This window comes from Ptychodera flava, chromosome 6 (genome assembly GCF_041260155.1).
Source record: "Ptychodera flava strain L36383 chromosome 6, AS_Pfla_20210202, whole genome shotgun sequence".
Classification (NCBI taxonomy): domain Eukaryota; kingdom Metazoa; phylum Hemichordata; class Enteropneusta; family Ptychoderidae; genus Ptychodera; species Ptychodera flava.
In genome coordinates, this window is record NC_091933.1 from 33,365,961 (window position 1) to 33,392,933 (window position 26,973).

Sequence of the window (26,973 nt, forward strand, 5' to 3'; positions counted from 1 at the left end):
GTAACTAGTCTCTCTATGCGCAAGCCTCCAAATTTTTTCTAGGCTTCATCGGTAAAAACAAAACCACCTGTGACGGTTTATAGGTAATGTACATGAGATCCTAACGACTCGTGCACGCCCATTCACGAAGAGGTTTATTAGGCCTATTTTATGGACGATCATACAGTTAACTTGCCATGAGACGGGCAAGTTGAATATGTCATACATATATGATAACTCCAACTATTCGCCATAAATAATCAATATCCATGTAATCTTTTCCTTGGAGAAATCAATATGCCTTGAGTTTTGATATATTTTGCTACAAAACCGGTTACGACTTCTAGTCACAAGGTGGCTAAGATGCAAGTCTACACTTTAAATGGAAAGACCCGCTGTTTATCACATATGCACAGGTGCCACAACATTTGTGACTCCGCTCTTCGCTTGAATGTTTGCGGTGTTTCGTTACTGCGACGACCGGGGAATTTTTCTTCTATTCGCAGACTGGAGGATAAAGCTTTGATCAGCAAATCATTTATATTGCCAGTACAAACTGCCATATCAATGCTAGTAGTAATCACGTCGCGACAGTTCGGAAAAAAACGGAGGCATACAAGTGAAAGTTGGAAGAGGGGCAAGAAGTGCAATTTCACTTAAGGTAATATGCACCTCGAAAGTGAAAGACTTAAACTTTTGCTCTAACTTTCCTCAAGGAATCTTTCAATCATTCTCTTTCAAAATCAAGAATAAAAATAGGGGGTCACCGTGCAAATTTTGGTACTAGAGAAACAAATAATCCAAGATTTACCGATATTAGAAATTCAAAATGGCCGCCATCCCTGTGTTAACTCTATGGCGAAAAATAAAAATTTTCTAATTTCAAAAAACTAAGCCGGTGAAAAGTTTTCTTTCACCAAGAGCTTTAAAATGAACCCCCACATGTGGTATATCAGAAGAGAATTGTAAAAGTTTGAGAGTCCGAATGTCTGTCCCCGAGGTGCGTTCTAACTTAATCGACATCGTTTCAGTTTCTTTGTCTAATGAACCCTTTTTTTAACGTTTCGTATAATTTAAATTATTCTTGTAATGACAGTTCAGGGGATGTTTGTTGATATATGATCAGGAGGTAAACATAGGCATGGAGGTGCCGATGACCTCAGAAAGCAGGCTAACAGGCGTGACAGCTGATCATGCAGGGCAAACTCGGCCACCATATAGTGTTACCCATAACTATGATGTCCTCCTCATTACGCAGATTTTTGGTCATTTGACATTTTCACTGACAATTGTGTCATTAAGCAATCTCAAAACATACAAAACAAGCCTCGCAATGGGCTTTATGTAACAACGTAACAATCTCTCCATCACCAGGTAATATGGGGGCCATAATAAAGGTGTAACCGATTTCATACCATTTCATGCCACTTCGGTTACTAGCTGATCGCTTTTAACAACATGTGAAACTATAGTTACGAGGTTTTCAAGGTCGTAGCTATGAGGTCCTTTTATAACTTCACAAGCAACGCAAAAATGAAAAGATCAGCGGGTACGGCGCAAAATGCACAGATGCATGCATGCATGTACGTTCTAAGGTTTACATCATGAAGCGAGAGCGAGTTGTCAGTTCTGCGCGGACTGCAGGGAAGAAACTGCCCAGGAAGAAAATACTTATTTGTAAGCCCATTTTATGTCTGTGCTCTGAAAACAGTCTGTCGACAAGCAAGTAAATGGGAAGTTCTTGCTCATATTAATTGAATACATAATTCTTGCTGACGTTGAAGAAGATCACACGTGTAATTAAGAACAGTAATTTTACTTCGTTCATACAGGCAAAAATTGAAACGTTTCAGCGACTTTATTTGTGATTTGTAAACACAGGGGATTAATAGTTTGGGTCCGCTCGTGTCCATACTCACAAAATTAAGCCATTGTTTTGATATTTAAGACGTCTTAATGCGCCCTCTCGAGTTCAAAAGGTGTGTATGGCCAAGCATACTGCATAACAAGATGGCTGAAACGAACGACGTCGTACTGGCTGTAAAGAATGTGAAAGAGGCTCCCCACCGAACTATCCAAAATGTTTTGTGTCGAGTTTGTGTTTTATTCGTTTCGAAATTGTGTTCCTACATTCTTATCCGCTGGTTTGTGTTAATAAAATGTTTGTTTCGCCTCGCCATAAGCTTTCCTCACACATACAAAACATTACCGTCCACACTAATCCAAACTTCCCTACAAATATCCGAGGCGAAACAAACATTTTTATTAACACAAACAATCGGATAAGAATGTAGGAACACATTTTAAAACGAATCAAACACAAACTTAATGACTCAATCGAATATATTTGTTCCCAATCATATAGACAATCTCAATTCTCGGTTTATGGCAATTTTTGTCGACTGATAAAAGTCTTTTCATCTTCAACATTCCATTCTAATTTCACCTACGGTATATAATATCCTAACCTCCTGTGACTTTCCTTCTAAACGTTGATTTGCCTTGTGCACCAAAGAGATGCTGTATTTTATGCCAAACGATGAAAAAATATGTGAAGAAATAACCATGTATCAGTCAGTACGGCAGGCGAAACCCGGACGGCCATACCGATTGGAGACAGAGCAGAGTAGATCGAAACGCAAACGGGGTGTTATTATAGGAAAGGCGGTGACTTATTTTACAGCTGAATAAAATGCTGTCTCTGGTTGTGTAAGTCTGTTTATCGAAATATATATTTTGTTCCCAGTTGATTAATCATGGGGGATGGCAGTCTCGATCTCCCCTTTATGGTTCGATATTTACTGACTCGTTCCCTCTCATTTTTGTCAATCAATGAAAGCATTTTCGTCTTCCATATTCAATATTACTTTGACCGATGTTACATCCTGACCTATACTGTCATTAGTTTTGACCAACGTACAAAGACATTGCCCATGCGTCCGGCTGATGAGATGTTTTGCAAAATGGTGAAGAAATGGGGGCCCGGGAGACATCGATGTCAGTCTTTCCGGACTGTTTACATGTAGCTAATAGGGGATATCAAAGGAGATGAATCAGTTAGTTGAATAAAACATAACTTTTCGGACTTATTTTATGTCAATTTTGTCAATGTCGGACTTTTGATTCAAGAGAAACCAGAATCACCTACAGAGATGTCTGTATTAAACACGACGAACAATTGGGAATAGTTTGTTATGCTACTGTCGGTCTCAGTCGTGGTGTCTCTCCCATAAAATTTCGAAGCTATAGGTCTACACTTGTCGTTTCGATTCACAGGTAGCGGTACACCGATGACCAGATATTGTACTGTTCTTAAAACTAGTCTAAGCAATTTTACGACACTGCACTATTTGCCATCGTGTCTCCCCGTGAACGTCCTTGAATCTATGGACGTGACCATTGTTTTACTGCGCCCATTAGAGTGTAAACCCCTGTTCGTTACCAGCAGAATACTTTTTAAAGTTCTGTACATCAGTGTACACTGTGTGTATAAGCCCTAAACCTAGTTTAATTCAATTATGGAAAGGTATTAAAGAATAAAGGGTCGTTACAGTTGCTAAAATTGCGAGAAAAACGGCACTTTTTACTCAAATAGTCCTATTCACAAGCTCTATTGTTTTAAATCACGTCCATGGTGTGCTGTTGATTTTCATTCTTTCGTGCAATTTCATTCGCTTGAAGCAATTATCCTTTCATTTGACTGCTCTGTGGGACTCTTCTGAATATGTGTTTTGGATAAAAAGAACTCTACAGTGAAAGACATAAACTTCGACGGTGATAGGTATACAATATCGGTTCTCGACGGTGATAGGTATACAATATCGGTTCGATGTGTGAAGATATACAGATTACAAGTTATTTTAGAAGTTCTCAAAACCAGTAAAAATAATTCTGCGCGCCACTTATTGATAATTTCTTCTTGTGAACGTCCTTGAATCCGTGACCGCGACCATTGTTTTCGAAGTGTTCGACGGTGGATGATCGGTAGATTAATGAAGATATATGTTACTGAACTATCGTGTGATTGTTTAATAGCATGGTTAGGTAATAGACGGTGTAGTCTGTAGAGGCGATACGGCGAAATTCCACGGCCCAAGGGAGCGTACATCGCATGGTTTCTTACAACGAACCATAGACAGAGCCGTCGGTTTCCATAGCTACTACGTGAAATCCGGCCTCACCGATGTCCCGGGCCGATGTCCCTGTCCTGATTCGGAGAACAACTTTCAAGCTGCGTGTTGAGGTTCAGATGTCCGATTTTTTCATATTCAAAAGGCTTATTGATTTACAGAGAACGCCCGTCTTGTTTTTGCTTTAACTTAGCGCAAGATGGCAATTGAAAATTCAAAGCCAAATAGCCAGTGGGAAAAAAATAGACGACTCGCTCTCACCAGCGGTCGAGGTCGCAATGAAAAAAAAATCGAAGTCTCTGAAATCGGTATCATTGCTCCGCCATGTTTATTGTTGGTTGTACGGCCAGTTTAAAGTCACAGACTTTCTTCAAGGTAAAGTTCATATAATTGCCATACCGCGAAGTTCCCTGTGCATTTCAATATGTCTATTTGGAAGCAAAAGCGCCACGGACATTCGATCGATGGTGATGAACTTTCTCCAGGGCGTGACATGTCACCAGTTACGAACTTTACCGGTTTTCGATACGAAATATGCAATATATTATCAGCGTTGTTCACGTTGTGTTTTGAGTTTGATATGGAATATAACAGGAAAACACTAACAATTAGAGTGACGATAGAGACCATGCCCGATACGGAAAAATTGACATCAACTACCGGTACTTGCAATGAGCAGTGACCTGAAACTTCAGACTGATATATAAATGTCGACAATATAAAACATTGAAATGCGGAGAGAGAGAGGGAGAGAGAGGTTTACGCGGTCGCGAACTGATTATACTCTTTCGGATATGACTTCGGTGTAGACGATACACAGACATCGAAAATGTACACCTACTTTCCAGAAATTCGACTAATCTTATAATAAAGAGTGGAACAAATCCAAAAGTGTTGGTGGAAGTAAATCTTCAGATGTTGGTTTTCTAAAGTTAGATAATACTTACAGAAATATGGTCGTCATAGTCTTCTTTTAAAAACTATTATCTTCAACACCACGTTTCTTATGATCGGTGATGTCATTTTTTATTATTTTTACAAACTTTCATGTATCAAACGCTATAAGACTATCTCATCTGCCTGTCAAGGAGTTACAATATATTTCCAAGGGCTGGCACACGATGTCAACTTACGTGTCGTCCGTCGAGCGGCCGGTGGCAGTCTCACATATTGTTCCGTTTGTAATCGCGGCCACTTTGATTTTGATGTGACACCAACGTGCGTTTGAGGTTTTTTTGTTACGAAATTTGTCGACCTCACAAAATTTCACAGTCCATGCTTTGAAGCAGTCTCAACATGGCAAAAATGTCTCGCTTAAATTTCATCCTCGTCGTTCCAAATTAAATTCGACCACTAAATTATTTCGGCAGTTTTAATTTCCTATTAATTCGACGTTTTTCAAATCGTAATTATTTTTTTCTGGTCGAATTGATAGGGTTTTTGGTAGCAAGCTTATCTCTTCGTCGGACCAGTATACCGCGAGATGTAGTACTGTGTTCGACAGCCATGGGGAAAGTGAATATTGTATATTGGTTGTTGTTTGTTTTATGTTACAAATACCTGTCGCGTGAGGGCGTTTGAAACGCTTCTGAAGCGGCTCAGTCTGTCCACACAGCGATTTGCGGATAGAGTTAATCCCTACAACGGCTCTGGTCGGGCCGACTAAACCGTCTCAAATCTGAAACGCTTCAGAACCATTTCGGAGTGTCCACACATAACTTTCTGTGTCAGTATTGGCCCAGAACCGTTTCAGAGACGTTTCAATGGCCTGTGTATGAACGGCATATTTGTCCCTAGGCTGATCCCAGTAAAAACAAACAATAACGCTCGTTTCCTAACCTTCCATGACTACGGCACATAACAGAATCATAAATGTATGAATGCAGCGATGTTTAGTTGTCAAATTGCATAATAAAACAGGTCAAATAATACCATAAATAACAAAAATGAGTATTATAATTTATGACCTTTAAACTCCTTTTGTCATTTCTAATGTGGATGGAAGTCGTGGGTAGTTATTACAGCGATCTGATTCAAAACCCAGCTAAGACTGAGGCAGTACCCAATGCACACTACTCTCGGTGAGGAACACATTATTTTAAGTGTAGGATAGGAAACTAAATTATATAATTATTGCTAAGTTTTCTAATCAAGACAGACCTGACGATCTGATATGCGTTTTATAATCTCTATCCAGTTAGTAACATTTAAGTTGTAAATGTGTGATACCTAAATTGAAACAAAAAAAAAAAAAAAAAACGCAATATCGCAATCCTTAGATAATACTTTTTTCTGAGCAATTGGACTTTCGTATGATTCATTCACCTGGAGATGCCGACCATTCGCGAGCGGAGTAGCTCATTGAAAAAACGGTTCAACATTTACGGGCTTGCTGCTCGAAAAAAAAAGACTTACGTGACTGAAAAGTGGACCCCATCAGAAAGAGTGAGTTTGATTCTGCAGGAAATTAGTAAGAACGTCTACCAATTCCCCATTGTTGAACATTGGAATACTGGCACTTACTACACGTTGTCGCTCTGATAACCTTCTCCCCGGATCTAATAGTCCCTCCTGACAGCTCTAACGGTATGAACCTTTTAGTAGTTGCTGATAATTAAGCCCTGCTGTTATCCATGGCCTATATAGCATGAATTAAAAACAGGAGAAGATAGCGATGAATTAACAAAATGCGTGCTGGGAACCCTCACTACCTGGGAAAAGTATTTAAAAAAAAACTCCATATACTTCCACTTTCATCAAATTATCATAATCGATATCAGAAGATCAGCATGAGAACGAGACCATACCAACCGTTAATCATTCACTGATATCCCGTAAGTTTCCTTCACAAGTTTCCTTCACATCGTCGTAAACTACGGGCCTCGCCTCCTTTCGGCAGCGGCTGTACGCGTTACCATTCCCTACAGGTTGGTTGAGCTTGCGGGCATGAACTTCCGCAAAGAGAAAGATTTAAACACAAAAAATGACCCTGACAATAGCATTTGCCCACTAGTACCAAATTTCAGTTTAAAAGCTTGAGTGTAACCTCAACTTTTACCCATTCTGTATAGAGAAATGCAGGGGGAAACGTGTCACCGCACGGATTGTTAAAGCACAGCCCCTCCGACGGTGGTTATATGTAGGGTTGTTTTTCTTCACTAAGCTGATGAAATTCGGACGCCAAATTCTGATCTAGTAATTTCAAATTTGATAAAGTACATTAATATTTTAGATGTTCTAAATATTTTTAGTACTTATTAACAATGGTAACCTTGCACAGGTGACTACTTGTCTGACATGAATCTGGAAAATCGCAAAACCTTCGACTATTGTACTTCTGAATCAGTAAAGTTTATGGAGCATACTAGACTTGATTCAAGTCGGTGAATTTAAAAAAAATAAAATCATATATAATAATTTATATCTTGTGTCTCTCCTATTTCGTACAAACCTATTCGAAATTTGGCAGTCCGGCCAGGTTTTCCCTGCGATTGAATGCATTACCTTTGAGTCTGCGCAGTAATGAGTTAGTTTCTGCCGGATTCCGGGAGAAACTCCCCTGTATAGCGCTCACCCCGCCTATCGCGTTCACCCCACTCACGCGTTTCACATGAAAACAGAACGCAAATCATCGCGTTCACCCAACTCAAACATTCACACATCACAGACTTGAATAAAGTCTAGGAGCATACCAAATGCCTACCCGGGAAAGCGAGAGCCGTACTGGACAACGAACGTCTTGAAGAGGGCCATTCTGTGTACATCATGCTATCTTGTACTCCCCTTTACATGTCATTACAACGACAATCACCGATGGGTTATTTCCCGCCCAATTCAACTCGGGAACAGTTAGACTTGGACCTCTAGGCGAAAAATATGTTCGGTTATCAAAATTTCTCCACGCGTATATGTCGGTACTGCTGGGCCAACACGCCACGTATCTTTTTTTCCTTTGAATCTTTCAACTCCAATGATGATGCAGTGTACGCACGCGCACTTGACGTTCGTAATTGGCCGTGTTTTGTGAGGGCTTCCATTCAAAAGTGAAAGTGCTCTGTTTCACTATCGAAACTTGCGATCGGTGAATTTGCATCTGCTGCCTCGCAAGTGATTCAGGACATACCCGTAGGGGCTCTAAATGAAATTTCCATTTCATATAGAAAGACTGCCTTGAATTATGTCTCTCTCTGGTCGCGATTAAAATGTGGGCGAACTTGTTTTTTCTGCTCTTTATTTGTGTTGGCCACTTCCACTTCCACGTAACGTAATACGGCTTATTCCTAGTACAGGGCACCACGTGACTTGCCGTTTAAAGCACTATATACCGTCAAACGTATTGGCAAGCCGCATATTTCAAATGGACGGGTGCGGCGATAGAGAGAGGCGGGCATGTGGCCTACAAGGGCGAAACGAACCAGAAGATCTATGCACGACGACTATTTCCAGGTAAGGCGCTCAAAACTCTAAGGTTTTTTTTCACGTGATCATTAAAAAGCGTCATTTTAAAATTTTGATTGCGAATGAATTAAGTGCTCTGGAAATGTCTGAGCAAGCCTGATTTGTGACTAATACTCCGTGTACGATACGATACGACGTGTACTCAAAACCTCGTCGATGTTATCCATATGAAATAAGACCACTGGGTCCAGAGTCTTAACGATGATTTCAAATCTCTAAACTCTCTGTTGGTGGGTACATTGATGTGGATCTTGGCAGGCGTGGTCTTTTTGCTGATTTCTATTCAAAACGATTGGAACCCCTGTAATTTATACTAGAGAATTGCACCATGGACGCGATCACAGCTTTCAGTATTTTTATACTTATGTCAGAGTAAGGGACTCATTCACCAGTAGAATCGAGTAAACTTATCTCAAATATGTTTTTTTTTTTTCAAACAAGTGATTAAAGATGAGTGGGTGCTGCAAAAAATCGATCAAGCGTGGCATTTCTTCACAATGTTTGCTCACCCACTTGGATGCGAGATTTGAAATACTGCTCGACTTCGATACCTCTTACAGCTTTAGTCCGTGGTCGGCAGCACCACAGACAAAGAGAACATCTGTGTTTCTCTTTGTCTATGGCAGCACCAGTATCTGACGTGTTTCGATAAAGTATTCAAAACACATGCTGGAAAACCAAGTGTAATATTCGTACATCGGAAAATTCGTCACACTGCATTTAACCGTATGCTTTCACTTCAACAGATCGTAATTAACGAGGGTTGGACATATTTACAGTACATCATCCATAGATTACACGAGATACGCCGATTAAAATTTTGAGATAAAAATGATACTCTGCAGAGATTACGGTCATAGACACAAACGTTTTCGTGCTAAACTGAAACTATACTGACTAGAAATGTTTGTGAAACTTGGAAAAGGAATAAACTTTAAGAGATAAATTATATTGACTGTAATCAGAGACAAGCATGAAAGATCAGTAAAAATACTCGATTCAAAAACGTTTAGGACAGTCATGTTTTGGAAACTAAAAATTTAGAATACGCAAGGAATTCAGAAAATGTAATTAATGCCAGAAAAAGCAAATGATTTTGTTTTCAATCCTCACGTGCGTCAACTGTTGGTCATCTGTACCCTTCATTTTAGCAGTTTTTCACAAGCATGTAATTCAAAAGATTTTCAGGCGGTTGGTTCTCATTTAATTGTCCTTAGGCTAACTGTTAGCGCATGCACCTTGTCATGTGCGTATACGGTAGTTCTGATTAAGACGGCGGAGTGTTTGTGAGTCAATGAACTCGTGACGTCTGCATTTCAGTCACACCTGTCTGACCGCCGTTCTGACACGACTGCATGATGAAATGAAAGGTAATTTGTTGGCCTCTGGTTGCACATGTCTGCTGGTTGCCTACTAGAACAATTAATTGGTCGAAAGGGGTGTGTAAACCGGACACTTGTAAGTTAACAACAAATATTAACATCGACGCATTGTTCTTCAAAGAAGATTTCATGATCTATAAGTGTTACAAGTAATATATAATGACTGGAATGCAATTCTCATACTTGTATGTATATCACCCCAAGGTAAAACCCCATTTTATAGAGTGGGTGCATTTTTGCCGACCGTCTTTGGGCCAAAGACTGTTTTTTTTTTTTTTTGTTTTTTTTTTTGTATCAGTCAGCTATTCCGAGCTCTCTCAGAAATGAATCGTTTAAATACTCGTAGCGCAGTAATGGTAACCTTCACCCACCAATGTTTAAGACAGGCATGGGTCAAAGATCATCTGTTTATCGAGCATTGAAAATTTTGAATTCCATTCCCCCTCATCTTTCCGAAACTGTGAAGCTTTGTGGACGTTTAAATCAGAATATCATGATTATCTTTTCATGAAATATTGTAATGAAGGCTCTGACTTAGACTAGCCTGGGTTTGTTTGTCTTCAACATTTTTTTCATCGAATTCATATATTTTTTGTTTATTTTTGTTTGTGTATTAGTTGTGTCTTTACTCAGTCACTATATTGTAATCAGATACTCGTCTTAAGATGAAGTGTGGTAATAATAATAATAATAATAATAATAATAATAATAATAATAATAATAATAATAGGCTAAAGAGTATCTAATAATTTATCTGGCATCAGCCAGTGGCTAAGATTATTATCAGATAATCTCAGCCAGTGGCTAAGATTATCTGATAATAAGCAACATTAGACAGTGTCTCGACAATATGTGATACTTTTTTGGCGGAATTAAGTACCTGAAGAGGTTCTAAGGAACATCAGGTGTCTGCCAGCATCTTACTGCAGTAATTTAGTGACTTTAGCCAGTGTCCAAGACCAACATCTATATGAAAATAATATTTAGACTGTCGGAGATTAATATCGTAAAGAAGCAAAACAAAATGTGTGAAAAACTGCAAATCAATGTGTGCATACAGCAGTAAGGAGGTCTTCAGAAGACCCGTCTAACCCAGCACCACTTTGCATAAGAAGGACTCTTCTGAACCCAAAGCCAACCTCTCCTTGGTACTAAAGGTAACCACCAGATGTAAACAAACGATTTTTACACGACAAAACTAAATTGTGTCTCTCATAAAGGGTGCATTTCAATTTACAGTTTAATTTCAGATTTGTCATTTTTTGTAAGGGTTTATGGTACAACAAGGGATTAAACACAAGTGGGCGTAGCAAATATCGACCCCGCATGGCGGGTGTACATATGTATTTGCATTTCTTGACAATGTTTGTCACCCCCTTGGTAGCGATAGAATACTGATGGACTTTGATACGGCTTTCCGGACTTGTTTTTATGCATAGAATTATTTTATCAGTCAGATCTTCTAGTACCAGTCAGGTTTGTGTCATATTTATTACATACCTTGAGAATGACGTAAGTCACTTTGCACTGGTTCACTCTGGTTTTGAACGTACGTATTTGTAACTTGCCTCCATGTTTTGTAGGCTTTCTTTTGTAAAAGCAAAACCACAAGTGACGTGTCGAAAGCTTTGGTCATACAGATGTTATGGGAGAACGCGCCTTTTGAACGGATATCGGACTCTAAAACATTAAATATGATTTTGGCCCACCCATTCCGGGGGCTCATTTTGAAGCTTATGGGATGAATAAAATTTGAACCGGCTTAGTTTTGTGAAGATTTTTTATCATCCTTCAGAGAGATAACACAGTGATGGCAGCCATTTTGCATTTCCAATATCGGTAAATATTTTGGTCATTTGTTTCTCCTTGAGGAAAGTCTGAACAAAAGTTCTAAGTCTTTCATTTTCGAGGCGCGAACTATACCTTACCGACTCGTGTATACCCACTAACAAACAGATTAATTCTGTAAAATAATTCTATAAAACACCATATGCTATGGACCATAGCCAAGAACGAGCAAGCTGCATGCATCCTACATTGATGGCTTTGACTCGTTTCGCCAAAAGGAGCCATTCATTACCAATACAACTGTTTTTGTTCTGAGGACAACTTTGGTGCACTTGTCCGAAAATCGTCTACGAAGTCAAAATAAGTGTCTCATGTCCAAACTTTCTTTCCTTTCAATGAAGGCCAATAGGTTTATCTGTCCACGGGTCTCAAAATATTTTCATGACGCCCCGTTCCATTCAAATTGTTTAATGTTTGTACTTCGCGTAATTACGACGACCGGGGCATTTTGTTCGATTCGCAGACGATGGAGTTGTGAACTTCGCACAATGGATGTTTCTGGTGTCAACTGTTATACTGTGTGTTTGTTTTGAGAAAGCTAGTTTAGTACACAATAATGCAGCCACGGCAAATTCCCTCAGTCATTCGGTGATGTAGGCCATAGGAAGCGTAAGGACAAGAGAATCGTAGAAGAGAGAAATTAGTGTAAAAACCTCGAACCATCATCGTCAGTTTTTGTTTAATGACGGTTTTAACTTTCTTAATCTTGCGCGTAACTCATTTGAATTCTTCGGGAAATTACAGTTGAACGGATATTTTGTGATATCTCTATTGGGAGGGAACTATACACACGGTGATATTGGTGACCAAAGAAAATGAACCGCACTTACAATCATGATAGGAAGCTGAACAAATAGACATATTTGACGCGTCGAGCAAGCCTGGCCACCATAATGCTGTCTAATATGTCCTCTTAACCACTCATAGTTTTAGTAAATGGACATTCAAATCGCCAGAACAACATCCTCATTAAATCTCAAAACATAAAATATCGGCTTCACAAAAGGGTTTCCTCCGCACCAAGTGATGGAGGGTCTGTACTGGTGAAACATATTTTAACAATTATACCATTTCCGGCATGCCAGTTCGGTTACCCGCTGACCACTTTTGACAACATGCATGCGAAACTAAATTTGTTACGTTTCAAAGTTCGGAATAATCAACCGAGATACAAGGTTTATTTGTAACAATGCCAGCGGCACAATAATTCAATGCACTAAGCAGAATTCACGGCAGTGGGTTTGAGAACGGGTCATCAGTCCCGAGTGAACCGCACGAAAGAAGTTGCCCGGAAAGAAAAAAAGTCATGTGTAAACCCATTCTCAGGTTTTTCAACAAAGCCAAGGAATGGAAAGTTTTCTTGCCAATAGTAATGGAACCTATAATGCATAGCTGAGGTTGAAGAAGACTGAGATAGGAGGATAATGAGGAATTTTGTCCCCAGCCCTCTGTGACAACTTTGCTCGTTGCCTCACCTCAATGACCAAGGTATATAACAGACGTATAATTGTTTCAAGGGAGTACTGTTTAGTGTCAAATTTCACAATAAGGCATGTCAATTGGTACAATAAATCAGCGGAAGGACTATAGGAGTTTAGTTAGTGACCTTTCACCTCGCATTTAAAAGTCGTATTAGGCAGAAGTAGATAGTGGGTATGAAACTCTCTATAGAAAAACATTATTTTATGTGCAAGAGAGATGCACAAAAACTGAATTGATGGTTTAGTAGCGAGATCTGGTGACTTTATGGTGCGTCTCATCTCCTTTATCCAGTAACATGCAGTACATATCATTTCTTTGAAATAAAAAAAGGAAATATTGTCATGGACTTTTCTGAGCTATTGGACTCTCATGAGAGTCGTTCAACTTGAATGACCACCAGTGGCGATCCAGGGTACTTGAAAAACTGTTCAGTATTGCTGCTTTTTGAAAAACAATATATTTACTCGAGCGAATACTGGAAAAGGACTTGAATATGGAGGAAAAGCAAAAAACCTTCCGAATCCCCGTGAGTATTGAACCTTAGGATACTAGCATATTTTTTAAACGTTCACGTTCTGATTACCCAGTCCTAGGATCTAATGGTCCATCCCTATCAGTTTTATTGACATGTAACTTACCGTACTCTGGTCAGGACAAGAATTCATTTGTCAATAACAGTAGCGCATATTTTTATACATATTGCGTCGTTATGGAAAGGCCATGCCTCGCTGAAGAATGTAAATATACTCTCGGGAGTTTCTGGATCAAAAATAATATAATAAAAATTTTATTTATTTTTTATTACTATTTTATTTCATCAATCCCACAAAAATGTGATAAAAAAGTTGGCGAGGGATCAGTAAATATACGCCTAATGCTCGGTACTATCAGTGCCTGGCAAACATATTAAAGTATCTTCAAATAACTCCATTACCACCAAATTATCATTCTCAATAATTTCGGAACATAATTATAAGAGTGAGACTACACCAACGGTCTGCATTTTTTTAAACAGAGAGGGTGGTAGGTTCAAAAACATACTGTGACCCTAACAATACCATTTGCACATCAGTGCTAAATAATAGTAGCTGTAGAGTCACTCCATGTATTACCAGCTTTGTGTGCAGGAATGCAGGGAAACAATGTGTCTCAGCTCAGATGTTCAAAAGTAGGATTACTTCTTTTGAAACATTCGCGCGAGAGTGTTCATCTTAACTGCGATTGTGTCGCAGCGGCTGTCCCGTCAGAATCTGTTCAACCTGAAACTAGGAAATCGTAAATCCATTCTCGCCCCATCCGTTGTCAACTGTCGGACTTGGCGACACAAGAAAGTAAAAGTCGTCCTTCCCCTTGCCTTCAAAATCTTTAAGTGGGCCATTCTGAAGACACGCGTTTTGTGTGCACATATTTACAGGTCTTGACACACATACAATTAATGGTGGAGAAATTCCCAGTGCGAATCGGTCAACTTGCAGAAACAATTAAGCTAACCCATTTCCGTTGTTCCTCTGATAGGTTTCCATTGAAACTTATAATTCTAAAGAGGTTAAAAGGTGACCCAGTTCATGTGTGAATGAATGAAGGGTGAGTCGTAAAGTTACCCGGCTGTGTAAAAATAGACCGCTTCCGCGAATCGCCCTTTATGACTGTTCCTAGTAGAGATAGTACCGCGTGACTTTCCATTTCAGACATTACTATAGTATCAACTGTACAGACAAGTCACATTTCAAATGGACTGGAGCGATAACACCGAGCCCTGGACATTTGTCCTATATGATCGAAACAAATCGGAAAATGTTTTCTCGACGACGATATCCAGGTAAGGTGCTAGCTCAGAAATTTAGTGATCACAACGCTCGCGATTTTTTCACGCATATGGTAAAAAAGTACATGTACCAATTTCAGTTTTGATTGCGAATGAATTTCATTTCATTCACACATATGACCTGGGTCACCGTTTGCTCTCGAATCAGAAACGTGATCTGTGATAAACAGTCGGCGCACGATATGTTACGATATTGATATGGATCTTGGCAGGCATGGCCTCTTTTCTGATTTCTGTTCAAAAACGTTGGAGTCAGTCTGTATACAGCGACTTATTAATTTACGGGATACGCACTGAAATAAATTTATGAAACTTACTGGTGCTGCCAGCAAGGGATTGGCAGACGCTTGTACTGCTGTGAATATTTCATCGCTAATTGTAACAGACAGAAATCGGTGTGGTTCGCAACGTTTGGCAAGGAATAAGTGTTGTGCCTTCAGCTCTTGGCTGTAGGCATATACATGTAATCCGTTCCATTTTACGGCACTGAACCAAACTGGCTTCGCCGGTAGTTTAAGCTAAAAAGATGTGAAGTCTCTCCGGCGTCGACAGTCTATGGACGACGAGCAGAGCAGTTTACTCAACACCTTGCGACGGTTCGTCCCTTAATGTAAGCCTTCAGAAGCACGAAACGAGTTTTGATACTGAAAGAGTTGACCTTGGTGGAAGGTCATGTGTAATATTCGTACACCCGGGCTATTCTTCGCCCATTTATTGAACTAAATGCTTTTCACTTAGGGGCCTAACAATACTCTGATAAACGAGTGTTTACAATGTTTACAAATTGCATACGTTGACCAATTTCTTGACATAAAAAAACTGATATTATGATGTGTGATCGCCAGACTTCTGCAGGTTTTGTCTGTTGACTGAAACTACCGAACAGAAATGTTTATGAATTTATGAACATTCTTTCAACGTTACAGGGAGAATTAGTTAGCAGTGAAACATTCAGTAATATATATTGATGATATTTAACTTTATAAAGATCAAGAATACGCAAGTTCACAAAATATAATTTAGGCCAACAAATGTTTTTTTTTTCTCATCCTCGCTTACGTCAATCAAGACTAGTCGAGTCAGCTTTTTTCCACTTTCGCTTGAGAAAAATGAACATACTGTTGGTCAAGGGCCAGGAAACGTAACATGTAATGTATGCATCGGACCATATGTACCCAGTCACATTATCGAATATACGATCAGATTATCGTATATACAATCATATTATCGTATTATATACAGTCACATTATCGAATGCAGTTACATTATCGTATATACAGTCACCTTATCGTTGTCATCTTGCTGTTTGTCAGAATTCAAGTTCCACTGCATGCAGACAAACTTTTGTTTTGTCGTGATGCTTCAGTTGTTGGATTTAAAATAGAGAAAATGAAAGAAAAATCGATCGCCGTATCATATATCTTCCGAGCGGTCAGTTTTCATTCATTCAAAGTTCACTGCACTGTACCGTGGTACCGTCGAGCATGTTGTATGCACAGTATGACAAAACTTTGGAAAAATCATGTCACGCATGCGCGCACCGTATCCAGTGCAGCTGATTTGTGAGTGAATGAACTGATGACGTTTACATTTCAGTCGCGCCCACGACAATACCATTGTCCTTATATGGTCAGCAGATGACCTACCTGTGTGCAGGGACACATTGTTGGCCACTGTTGTATGCTGTTTTCCAAATTGACGCCCAGATCAACTTGTAATTTTGACCACGAAATTATTGTGTTTCCGAGAAAATTCCTCCTCCTACAAGTGTAAGCTTACAAATAATCACTGCACGTTTCTCCTATTTATCACGCCATTTATTGGATAAATTAGCGACTGCATGTTTGTCGTGTAAATTTTGTTTCTCGAGTGTCTGTAAGTAAAGATACCACACTATACTATGTAGTGAAATACGAAACAAAGACCGCTGTCTGCCGAGGCACTCACAAAACTACAAATTGTAGACTAAGTAGCGCGGTATGTTCTACAAAAAAAACCCCGGAGAAGTCGCAAGGCTATGTGGCAAACAAGGTTTTGGGGTTATATCGGGCTGCAAGAATCAGTCTTATACAGATGTCCTCGTGGGAAACCACAGTGCTCTATGCTAAGCAGAGCGTTATAAATAATAACACAAATTACTTCAAATACAAAGTAATGAAATATCTTACTTAAGTTTCATGCATCGTGCAATCTTCAGACAGAAGTCTGGGTCATCTTTCTGAAGATTGCAGGATGCATGAAACTTAAGTAACAGATTTCATTACTTCGTACTTGTGTATAGTATAGAGAGTAATTGTCTTCTCAGAAGGGTAGAGTATAATATGCAGTGTCAAAGAACAATAAATAAAAATAATACTTGAATGTAAAGCCCGCATTGACGAAATGGTCAAAAAATAAGTATATAAATTATTGAACCATATTCCATTGGATATATGTTGGTGGTAGAAGCACATATTAATCTGGTCGTCGCAATAAAATAGACATTTGCATGTATGGACCTGTTCTCGAAAACTTGACGAAATAAAAACAATTGTGTGAAATATCGTCGGCACATTGTCGCCAACGTCAACAAATATGCTTAATGTATAAAAATATACAGGCAAATTTGTGGAGGTATGTATAAGAGAAAGGCATATCACATGTGTTTTCTGTAACGTCTGGTGTGGTGAAACTGTTTAGCAATTTGAAAATCACTTTCAGTAGCAAGTGATGCATCCACTGTGACCCGGAAGAAGGAAACAAAAATGTATTGTCTGAGGTTTCAAAGTACAGACAACTTTCTCCGCGTCACTGCATTTCTGTGAAGAGTTTGCGCAATCCACTGCCCCTCAACACAACACAATACGCAAAAGGAAAGTTCGTTCAACCGATTCACGTTATATTTACACTCTTCTACTTTTTGGACCACGAAAACACGTAAACAATATTAACTACCGGATGAATCTGATAAATTCGCCCGCTTGATGTCTTGAAAGATGTGCACTACCACGCTTCTGTGCCGTAGCAGTACATATGTGATGTATCATACAGAAGCTGTACCGCGGGAACATATATTCTGAATGTCAAACTTTTACCATCCGTGTTTTGAAGCAGCAAACGGCTTATTTTTGTGAAGATCTAAAATTTTAATCTCCCAATAAATTTAACACAGGGATGAGTCTGTTCTGAAGTTAAAGTGTCGGAAAATATCGGCGTAAAGGTCTCTTACGGAAGGTTTGAGCAAAAATTTTAGACTCTGAGTCTTTATAAGTCTTTCAATTTAAGTATTTCAATTCAAGTCTTTCAATTGCGAGGTGCGTGCTAGCGTGTGATCTCAGTTGAGAGACACTTTTGTTATGGTGAACGCCCGTTCGTTTTATTTTCTCGAGTAATTTTGAACACAGTGCCGCTACGAGTAAAATACTTGTTCATGTTGAAACGTCGTGTATTGGGTCAAGTTGATAAATTTTCCTGTAATGGTTTTCGATGGCTTCTCGCGTATCTTTTCAATTCACGAGAAAAGGTTAAGAATCGTCAGCGAAAATGTAGTTTTACCTCATGAATGAGACGTAGTGAAGTCTGCGCAAACTGCTAACACTGAACACGGTCATCTCAAATTTGACTATGGGCGACTTACAAACTTTTATTCGAGTCATGTTGAAAAGTACTCTTATCGTTATTGGCTGCCATGTAAATAAATTCGTGGAAATTTAATGTGTAAACTCAACGTCTTAAGATTCACACTCTATGCCGGCTAATGCTTCAACAAACTCACCATTCATGTTATTACTCTCAACTCAAATGACCTTGGGAATACCAGTATTTTATCTACTCAGATGTGTTGTCTTGTGTCTCGACGTTGAGTTCTCATTCACCGTGCGCCGGTAGTGTGTGCCTACGCTTGTGCGTGGGAGTTGAATAATATTCAACAATGCCCTGGTCTGAAAAACAGCTAAACCCAGTTCGGAGAGCTCGGCTAAACAAAATCTAGGGAATTTCCATGCACCAATCGCGATGCAATCGGAGTCACGTTTTCATAGTACAGTTTTTGTGATAAAATGAAAAGTAATTCGCCGATAGATACCTATGGAAATCTTTGTTTAAACATCGATATTCAGTCAAACGGCCCGTTTCCTCTCCCTCTTTTTTGGCAAAGTGTCTTGGACAGTGTCTTGCCCTATAATTTGGTTAAGAACATAACTACGGGGTTCACCGAAATTTGAGTGCCCTGCATCAAAGACGTTATTATCATTTCGAAGGCAACACCTTGACTTGCTCGGTGACATTCAATGTATTACCAGCAGCGAGTGACTGATGACATGTTCTATCACCATCAGCATAATTGTCCAATCGTAGATGACATAGACACTGCCGAGAATCATGAAACGTTGTCAAGACATGCGCTAGATCTACACATGTTTGTTCTGTGGTTGGATTAAAAAAAGTTTCAAGTGGCATTCGTCGAAAGGAATCTATCGTCAACTCACGATCCAAATTCTGAGGGGCAGCTATGTATGTCACGAGACATTTAACAGAAGTCTGAGTCAGCGCAATTTATTCGTGACTTACATTTAAACATTCAACCGTAGATTCATGATATACATTTTATGATAACTGGGAGAACTTATGAACCCTTCTAAGACTGCAAATCAGCAGCAGCAAAAAACGCTCGAAAAAGTTTGATTACAGAAACCTTGGTTAAGACAAACAATCCCAGGTACTTTGGGTGGTAAAATATGAATATAGACTTGATTATTAATGACTTTCAACACAAAATCACGGTTATTCGTATTTAAAGTGCAGTGATATTTCCTAAATAGAATCTATAGGCGCCAATGCGCCTCGAACGTGAAAGATTTAAACTTTCGATCAAACTTTCCACAAGGAAACTTTCAACTATTCTTTTTGAAGACCAAGAACAAAAATCAGGGGTCACCGTCCAAATTTTGGCACCAGAGGAACGATATTTGAAATTCAAAATGGCCGCCATCCCTCTCTATGGGGACAAAAAAATACAATTTTCGATTTTTCACAAAAATAAGACTGAAAATTTTAGTTACTCCTAGAGCTTCGAAATGAAAGTTCACAAATAGTAGATCAGAGACGTTTTGTAAAAATTTAAGAGGCCGAATATCACTGTCCCCGAGTCACATTCTATCGTATCTATTTTAAGCGTCCACATTCCTCGAATAGAGTTCGTTCTCTGAATTCAGGTACAACGCACTGCGTAACAAAACACTTCCCTTACTTATTGAGAATGCTGTACATGATCAGAGAGGGTGGCGTGCATCACTTATATTCGAAGTACTCAAAGTGGCAGGAAATACGCCTACGCATTCATCGAAGAAATGTAACTGGACTGTCCCAAGCTTAAATATATATGTTGAAGTTCGGGCACAAATTCAAATTTCACACTAAAAGCTCCATCTTTCTATGGCGGATAGCGGGGAAGAATTCATATATCAGCCGATAGATTGCGTAACTCGGTAACTGTTAACTTCTGGTTGTCTTTTCAGATGGTATAGTGACAGCGAAGAGACTGCGTTCAGTGTGGTATTTTCTAAGACTACGGGTAGAACGATGGAAGTCAGTCAAAACAGTCTGCAGACGCAAGAGGACACACGGGACCTCATAGCAAAACTCCAGAATGAATTATTTTCCCCGGAAGAAATTTCGACGGCAACAAGGGAAGTTATTGCATTGGCTGAAAATTGTAAGTATGATAAAATCCCTCCGTACCTGTCTTATCCGTGTCTGTCTTATCTGTATACGGGATGAATTCCTTTTACATGTCTCGTATATCGAGCGTTGCGCACTCCATATGATTCAATGGTAACTTGTTGATGACGCCGCGGACCATATAGTCATCACTTGACTGACAGTGACCCGGAACTGTTTTCAACTTGACAACTTCAGGATTTAAAAATAATTAAATTACATGTTTTTGATGGGGGAAATGTTGTTTTTACAAAAAATATGCATTACAATCGATAAATCACATAACACTGATTTAAATAATAATAAATATTATCATTTGTATGCAAACCCAAACATTTGGAGAGAAATCTATGTAAGAGAGGAATGTAATAAAAAACAGGCCAAACAAGGGACTATATGTACCCTCTAGGCATGGGAGGGTTCTCCCCTCCTAACGTCGGGCAAACAGTCTCATACCCCCAGGCACATAGTCCCACGTTTAGGCTAGTATAATATTATAGTATACTATGGAGATTTCCTAACGTCCTTGTCAAGGCAGGACATCTCTTTTCTCTCGGAAGAAGTCAAGGCGAGGATCGCGAAACGCCAATTTACATTGTGCTGTTGAGAACTAGAAAGATATTAAAAGTTTAATCAATGTTATTTCGTAGGGATCTTGACAAGTATGGGATGTATTAAGATTTTTCCCCTTAGTCCAAGGCCATGGACTAGACTAGTCCCGGAGGACTGTTTCCACTGTCCTTAGTATCCCTCTTGCCCTACACAAATTTTAGCTCATTCTCTACATGTATTACTGAGACAATCTGTCAGATGCTGTAAGCAAACTTGAAACAGCCGTCTTGCTCAAAATTGCTCTAAAATGCAAATATGCTATTCTTAGTATCACAAAACCTAAGAAATTATCGTATAAAAATATGTTTCAGAGGATATTTTGGCACGACAAACATTGCCCAAAAAGTATAAAAAACATGGTGTTGCCATCATCATCATCATCATCATCATCATCATCATCATCATCATCATCATTGCCCTCTGTTGTAGGTGTTTCTGCTATAGATGTTCAAGTTTGTCAATTTCTTATTATGTTTTCAGATCATGGTATACAAGTTCTGGAAGAAATGAAAGGCCACGCTGTCATACTGGATGTGATGGCAAATCTTAAAACAGACGGACAAACTCAACAGGTGAATGTCAAAACATTATCACCAAAAAGAAATTTGACGGGATACGCACATTCTGGTAGCCAGTCTGAACATTATCCCTTATCACATTATCTACATGATACTCTCTAAATCAGGACATAAATTTTTTTTATGGCAGTGTTTGTATATTTTACGTATTCAACATCTGTTGTTATGTATGAATTTGTCTGATTTTTTTGGCGTCAAGCTGTAATCACAAACAACGCATTGCAATTAAATACATTGGATAAAAATTCGGCGATCGGGCACATTCATTTGTACATCCAATGGAATAGTGGAATATATATTATGGCCACTAATATAGGGAAACACCTTTAAATACTTGAAAAAGTATCGTTTTCTCTGAAGAAAATGATGTTACAGCTCACAAGTGGTTTTATCTCACTCATTAACATGTAGCCTTTGCGTGCGTGTTACCTTTGAAGAGTTCACTTTAAGGGAACTCTAGCTACAACTTTTGATGATATTGGTCATTGCATTCGTTCTATAAACTAGTACATTTTATGATTTTCTCTATATAGTATGTTTAAATCACACGTGTAAGTAATGCCAACACAACGCAGTGTTTGTACAATATGTAATGTAATTCAGCTGTCACGTGATCATTGACATCGGACAGCGAACTCATACACGGGCTCTAGGATGACAAATTGAACACTGGGAGTTTCGACATAACTAGGAGCATTGTACCTGAATACAAAAAAGAAGCAAGCTTGAATGTGGACGCTTTCTGCTACTAGGCTCTTTAAAGTCGTCTCTGGATTAGTCAGGGAAAAGTGTCAGGCTACTTAAATGATACCGTAGTTAACTACTTCTATTTGTGCATTTTTGAGTCCATGCCATTATTAATTAACAATCAAATTCATATCGTAATTTTATCACAGGTGCTTGACATAAGGTTGTTTGTCCAAACCAAAGTTTCTGCATGTAATAAAACCATTTTGTAGCATCTTTGCAGCTGCTCGAACAGGTTATTCGTATACAGAAAATTTCCAAGAGCGAAATCACAAATGGAACAAAGAATGGAAAATACATAGAAATGAAGTGCTAACTGAACTGAAATCAAGCAGACAGCATGACTCAGGTTTCTCTAATAAGTAACGACTCTTTACTTCAGGTCTGTTGTGCGGCATTGTCGACGTTATTGCGAAGAAGCGAAAAACTCGGAAAGCTTATCTTTTCCAGTAAAGCCCACAGGTAAAACAAGTGTAGAGTCTTCATCATATGATTCATCATCATATTCCTAAATACAATAATTCATTTACAGTGTCATCTTCCAACAACAACAACAACCATGAAGAACAAGAAATGTTTATATTCAAATGAAGTGATAATGATTTCCTGTGAAGCTGGAGTGTACATTTCCCAGGCATTGATAATTGCCGTGACGGTTTTGAAACATGCCCTACCGAAAAAAATCTCCGCTCTCTTTCATCCAAATAAGCAATTTTTCATGTAGTATGTTTTCAAGGCAATGCTTTCCTCTATGACAACTAAACAGACCAGATTCCCGCCGGGCACAAAGAAATTAATTTTGAACATTATTTCTTTTCAGTCGAGTGATGCACGTCATAGATGACTTTGCAGAAAATGTCAGTGTTTTAACCGCAGCCATTGAAACCGTCAGCCTGTTAGCCACAAATGGTGAGTCATTAAGTATATCGCATATGCCATCCTTTCCTTCTAATATCCGTGCTGTAACCTTTTTATTAGGGTAGTTCGCGTCTCGAAAGTGAAAGACTTAAACTTCTACCCAAGCTTTCCTTATGCAATCTTTCAACCATTCGCTTTCAAGATCAAGACTAAAAATAGGGGGTCACCGTGCAAATTTTGGTACTAGAGAAATAACCCAAGATTTACCGATGTTTAAAATTAAAAATGGCCGTCATACCTGTGTTAATTCTATGTGGAAAAATAAAATTTTCGAATTTTGAAAAACTAAGCGAGTGAAAAGTTTTCTTACACTAAGAGCTTTAAAATGAACCCCCACAAGTGGTAGATCAGAAAAGATTTGTAAAAGTTTGAGAATCTGACTATCTGTCCCCGAGGCACATTCTACCTTAAGGAATGTTGAGTTTACTCGGCTCTGTCTGTATGTATGTATGTTCTATTGAATTTGTCTGTTATCCGTTATTGCAGAGCGTTGTAGAAAACGTATGCTTGAAAGGAATGCCCGAGAGTCTATAATACAGGCGATGACGAACCACAGGGAAGACGTGTACCTTCAGACACACGCGTGTGCTGCGCTGACAGAACTGCTGAAAGACGGTACGTCATGCTCCGCTTTTTTTCCAGTACTTGAGACACGTTTAAGCATTGTCATAACAGGAATGCTCTATGATTTTCTATAGGATTTTTGAAGCGTGTAAGCATCTTAGGAAAATTTCATTGCTGTATTATATTAGCGCAACCGTTACACTCAGAATCTCATTTTTCACCTTCAATTTTGCAGACAGCAACCTTCAGCTGGAAGTTCTCGTTTCCAGAGACTACAAATGTGTCGTTTCTGCGATTGAAAACCACTACGAATCATTGCCGTTGATCGAGCAGGCGTTCCGCACCTTAAAGACACTTCTTTCAACAGGTATGCATTATCGTCACGCCGCAGTTTGAATAAACGTTTAATGATATGAAACAAAACTGGAACGAAACATTTCGGAATTCTATGCTGAGTTTTATAAACTATTACCAGCTCGACCGAGATCGAAAATCCTTCATACAAAGAGGAACAGACAGAGAGACAAACAGACAGATAAAGAGGCAGACAGATGAATAGATAATAGAAAGATGAAAATAATAGCGACAAGGAAATATATTAGTAACAGTAATTGCGTTTTCAAGAGGGCAAATACTAACGGTTAATACATGTCCTTCAGCGGATAACGCTAAACATTTCCAGAGTGACAGTGTCCACAGGGTTATCGTGGAGACGCTGCAGAAAATTCCCGACGCCGTTTCTGTATCGGTCACGGCGTATGAGCTACTGAATCTGCTGGCCAGTTGTGGTAAGTGACACCATTCGTTGCATTTCCTCCGAACGAAAAAAAATCAACCAAAAGAAAGATAATAATCTTTTGAACAGTTACTTTAAATTATGAATTTATACCATTACGTTATAAAGAAATACTAAGTGATTAAATGTACGACAATGTCACAATCTAAAGTTGTTGGTGAATCTCCAACTTCCCTTTTTATTCTCAGACGAAATTTGTGTCGACTTGGTAGCTGTTGAAGTCTACAACAGCGTCTTGAAAGACATGAAAGCATTTTTCAACGATGTCGGTCTTCAGTGTGCAGGCTGCCGGTTGCTCACAACCCTTGCATATGACGGTGAGTACAGGTCCAAATATTCTAGTTGCTACAATTGTGGGGAGAGACTTGCCAGGCAGAATATCAGTATGCACGCCCTCGGCGACGATATCGTTAAAACCTTACGTTTTCATAAAGTGTATACATGGATAAAATGACGCATCCAAACAACAATCTCGTCTCTCCTATCGAGGGTGTATCATTTTATACTCCGCTCTGCATACAACATGTGGCTGATAATTGGACTTAAAGGGATATAGTCGTCGGAACTGCGCTCAAAGGTCGTATGGGATCCATACGAGCCATGGCAACAATGTATCCAAGGCACAATGGTGATTGATGAAAGTTAAAACATGTATGTCATAATCTATCATCGTATAATTTAAATGTTGCAGCTATGATGACGAGGTGCATCTAGATATCGTGCACGAAATACATTGTTTGTAAACAAGAAACTCGCACAGGCGCAGTTCCGACGACTATATCCCTTTAATATAGTAAACCAAACCATGGCCGTATCGTAGACCTCTCTTGCCGACAGGGAAAGTGATGATAAAACTAAAACTATACGTATTCCATGTGCATAGATAAAAAAACGTTGACAAAACGCGAGGCGGCAAACAACATAGAAGAAAAACACAATTATGTAATTTTTACAAAGCGAATGTTGACATTTTTTTATGTCCTCACACATTTCTGTTTGTAATCCAAATGTTTTTCTGTATCTATCACAGACAAAGCACAGCGCCTACTGGAATCAAAGGGGTCGTCAGATGTCATATTTGCCGCCATGAACAAATTTCAAGCCGACGCAAAAATCCAAACAGATGCCCTTCGTGCCCTAGAAAAGCTAGGTAATTGTTTATCAGAGATCAGCTTCCTCAATAACAGTTTCCAGGTTTATTCACATCACCAGTCACACAACTGGCTAACTCTAAGACAAAGCCTTACGATGTGTTAATTTGTTGGACTCTAGGAAGTTCTTTGCAGTTTCTGTGTACAGCACATCCACGAGGGCTTGGAATATTCTCAGTATCTGATGTTTGTACGAGGAGCAAAATAAACACATTTCCATGAATACTTTATCTAGAATGTTTCTCCTTAGACCCTCGAGAAATGGTGTCTCCTATTGGAGAATTTATTTTGAAATCCTGAAACAAGCATGTAAAGCCGTCAAAAAACAAACCATATATATGTTTTTTTTAAGAAACTAACTGTGGTATTTTTGCAATGCTTGAATTGTGTTGTACCCCCTGAAATCGACAAGGGGCCTCTAGAAGAAATATATTTTAGTTGAGAAAATCCCTGCATCCATCACTGTACATGACACGAACGGTTTTGTATTTAGTATGGATGGTTTTAGGTAGACCCTTGACAACGATTCTGCTCTCTGAGAATTCATATATACCACTCTTTCAGATTTCCTCAATTAGGGCAAACTGTAGCTTTTTGTCAAACAATAGCGTTTTTCAGATCATTTTATAATCGACATTTTGTTGAATTTCGATTGCAGGTGATATTATTCTAGAAAGTAAACTGGTCCGGAAACAGAACTGGCTCGGTGACATCCACACTGCCATGATGAATCACAAAGAAAATGCCGATGTCCAGGTATTTTTTGGCTCAAGTTTTACTATTTGATTTGATTTTCTTCAAGTTGA

The 26,973-nt window shown here is 39.0% G+C and overlaps 1 protein-coding gene across 2 annotated transcripts in view; it reads left to right on the forward strand.

The window, feature by feature from the left end:
- LOC139135556 (leucine-rich repeat serine/threonine-protein kinase 2-like) overlaps positions 1-26,973 on the forward strand; it is a 58,736-nt gene that overhangs the window by 131 nt on the left and 31,632 nt on the right. The window contains exons 2-12 of one of the 2 annotated variants that reach the window (XM_070703003.1): positions 8,399-8,555; positions 20,600-20,796; positions 21,894-21,985; positions 23,121-23,200; positions 23,559-23,647; positions 24,143-24,271; positions 24,456-24,587; positions 24,880-25,008; positions 25,205-25,333; positions 26,047-26,166; positions 26,826-26,923. In XM_070703003.1, the coding sequence (XP_070559104.1) occupies positions 8,467-8,555; positions 20,600-20,796; positions 21,894-21,985; positions 23,121-23,200; positions 23,559-23,647; positions 24,143-24,271; positions 24,456-24,587; positions 24,880-25,008; positions 25,205-25,333; positions 26,047-26,166; positions 26,826-26,923 (1,284 nt within the window). In that variant the 5' untranslated portion in view covers positions 8,399-8,466. Of the gene's footprint in view, positions 1-8,398; positions 8,556-14,985; positions 15,099-20,599; positions 20,797-21,893; positions 21,986-23,120; positions 23,201-23,558; positions 23,648-24,142; positions 24,272-24,455; positions 24,588-24,879; positions 25,009-25,204; positions 25,334-26,046; positions 26,167-26,825; positions 26,924-26,973 lie in introns of those variants that run through there. The other variant, XM_070703004.1, reaches the window with a different exon arrangement.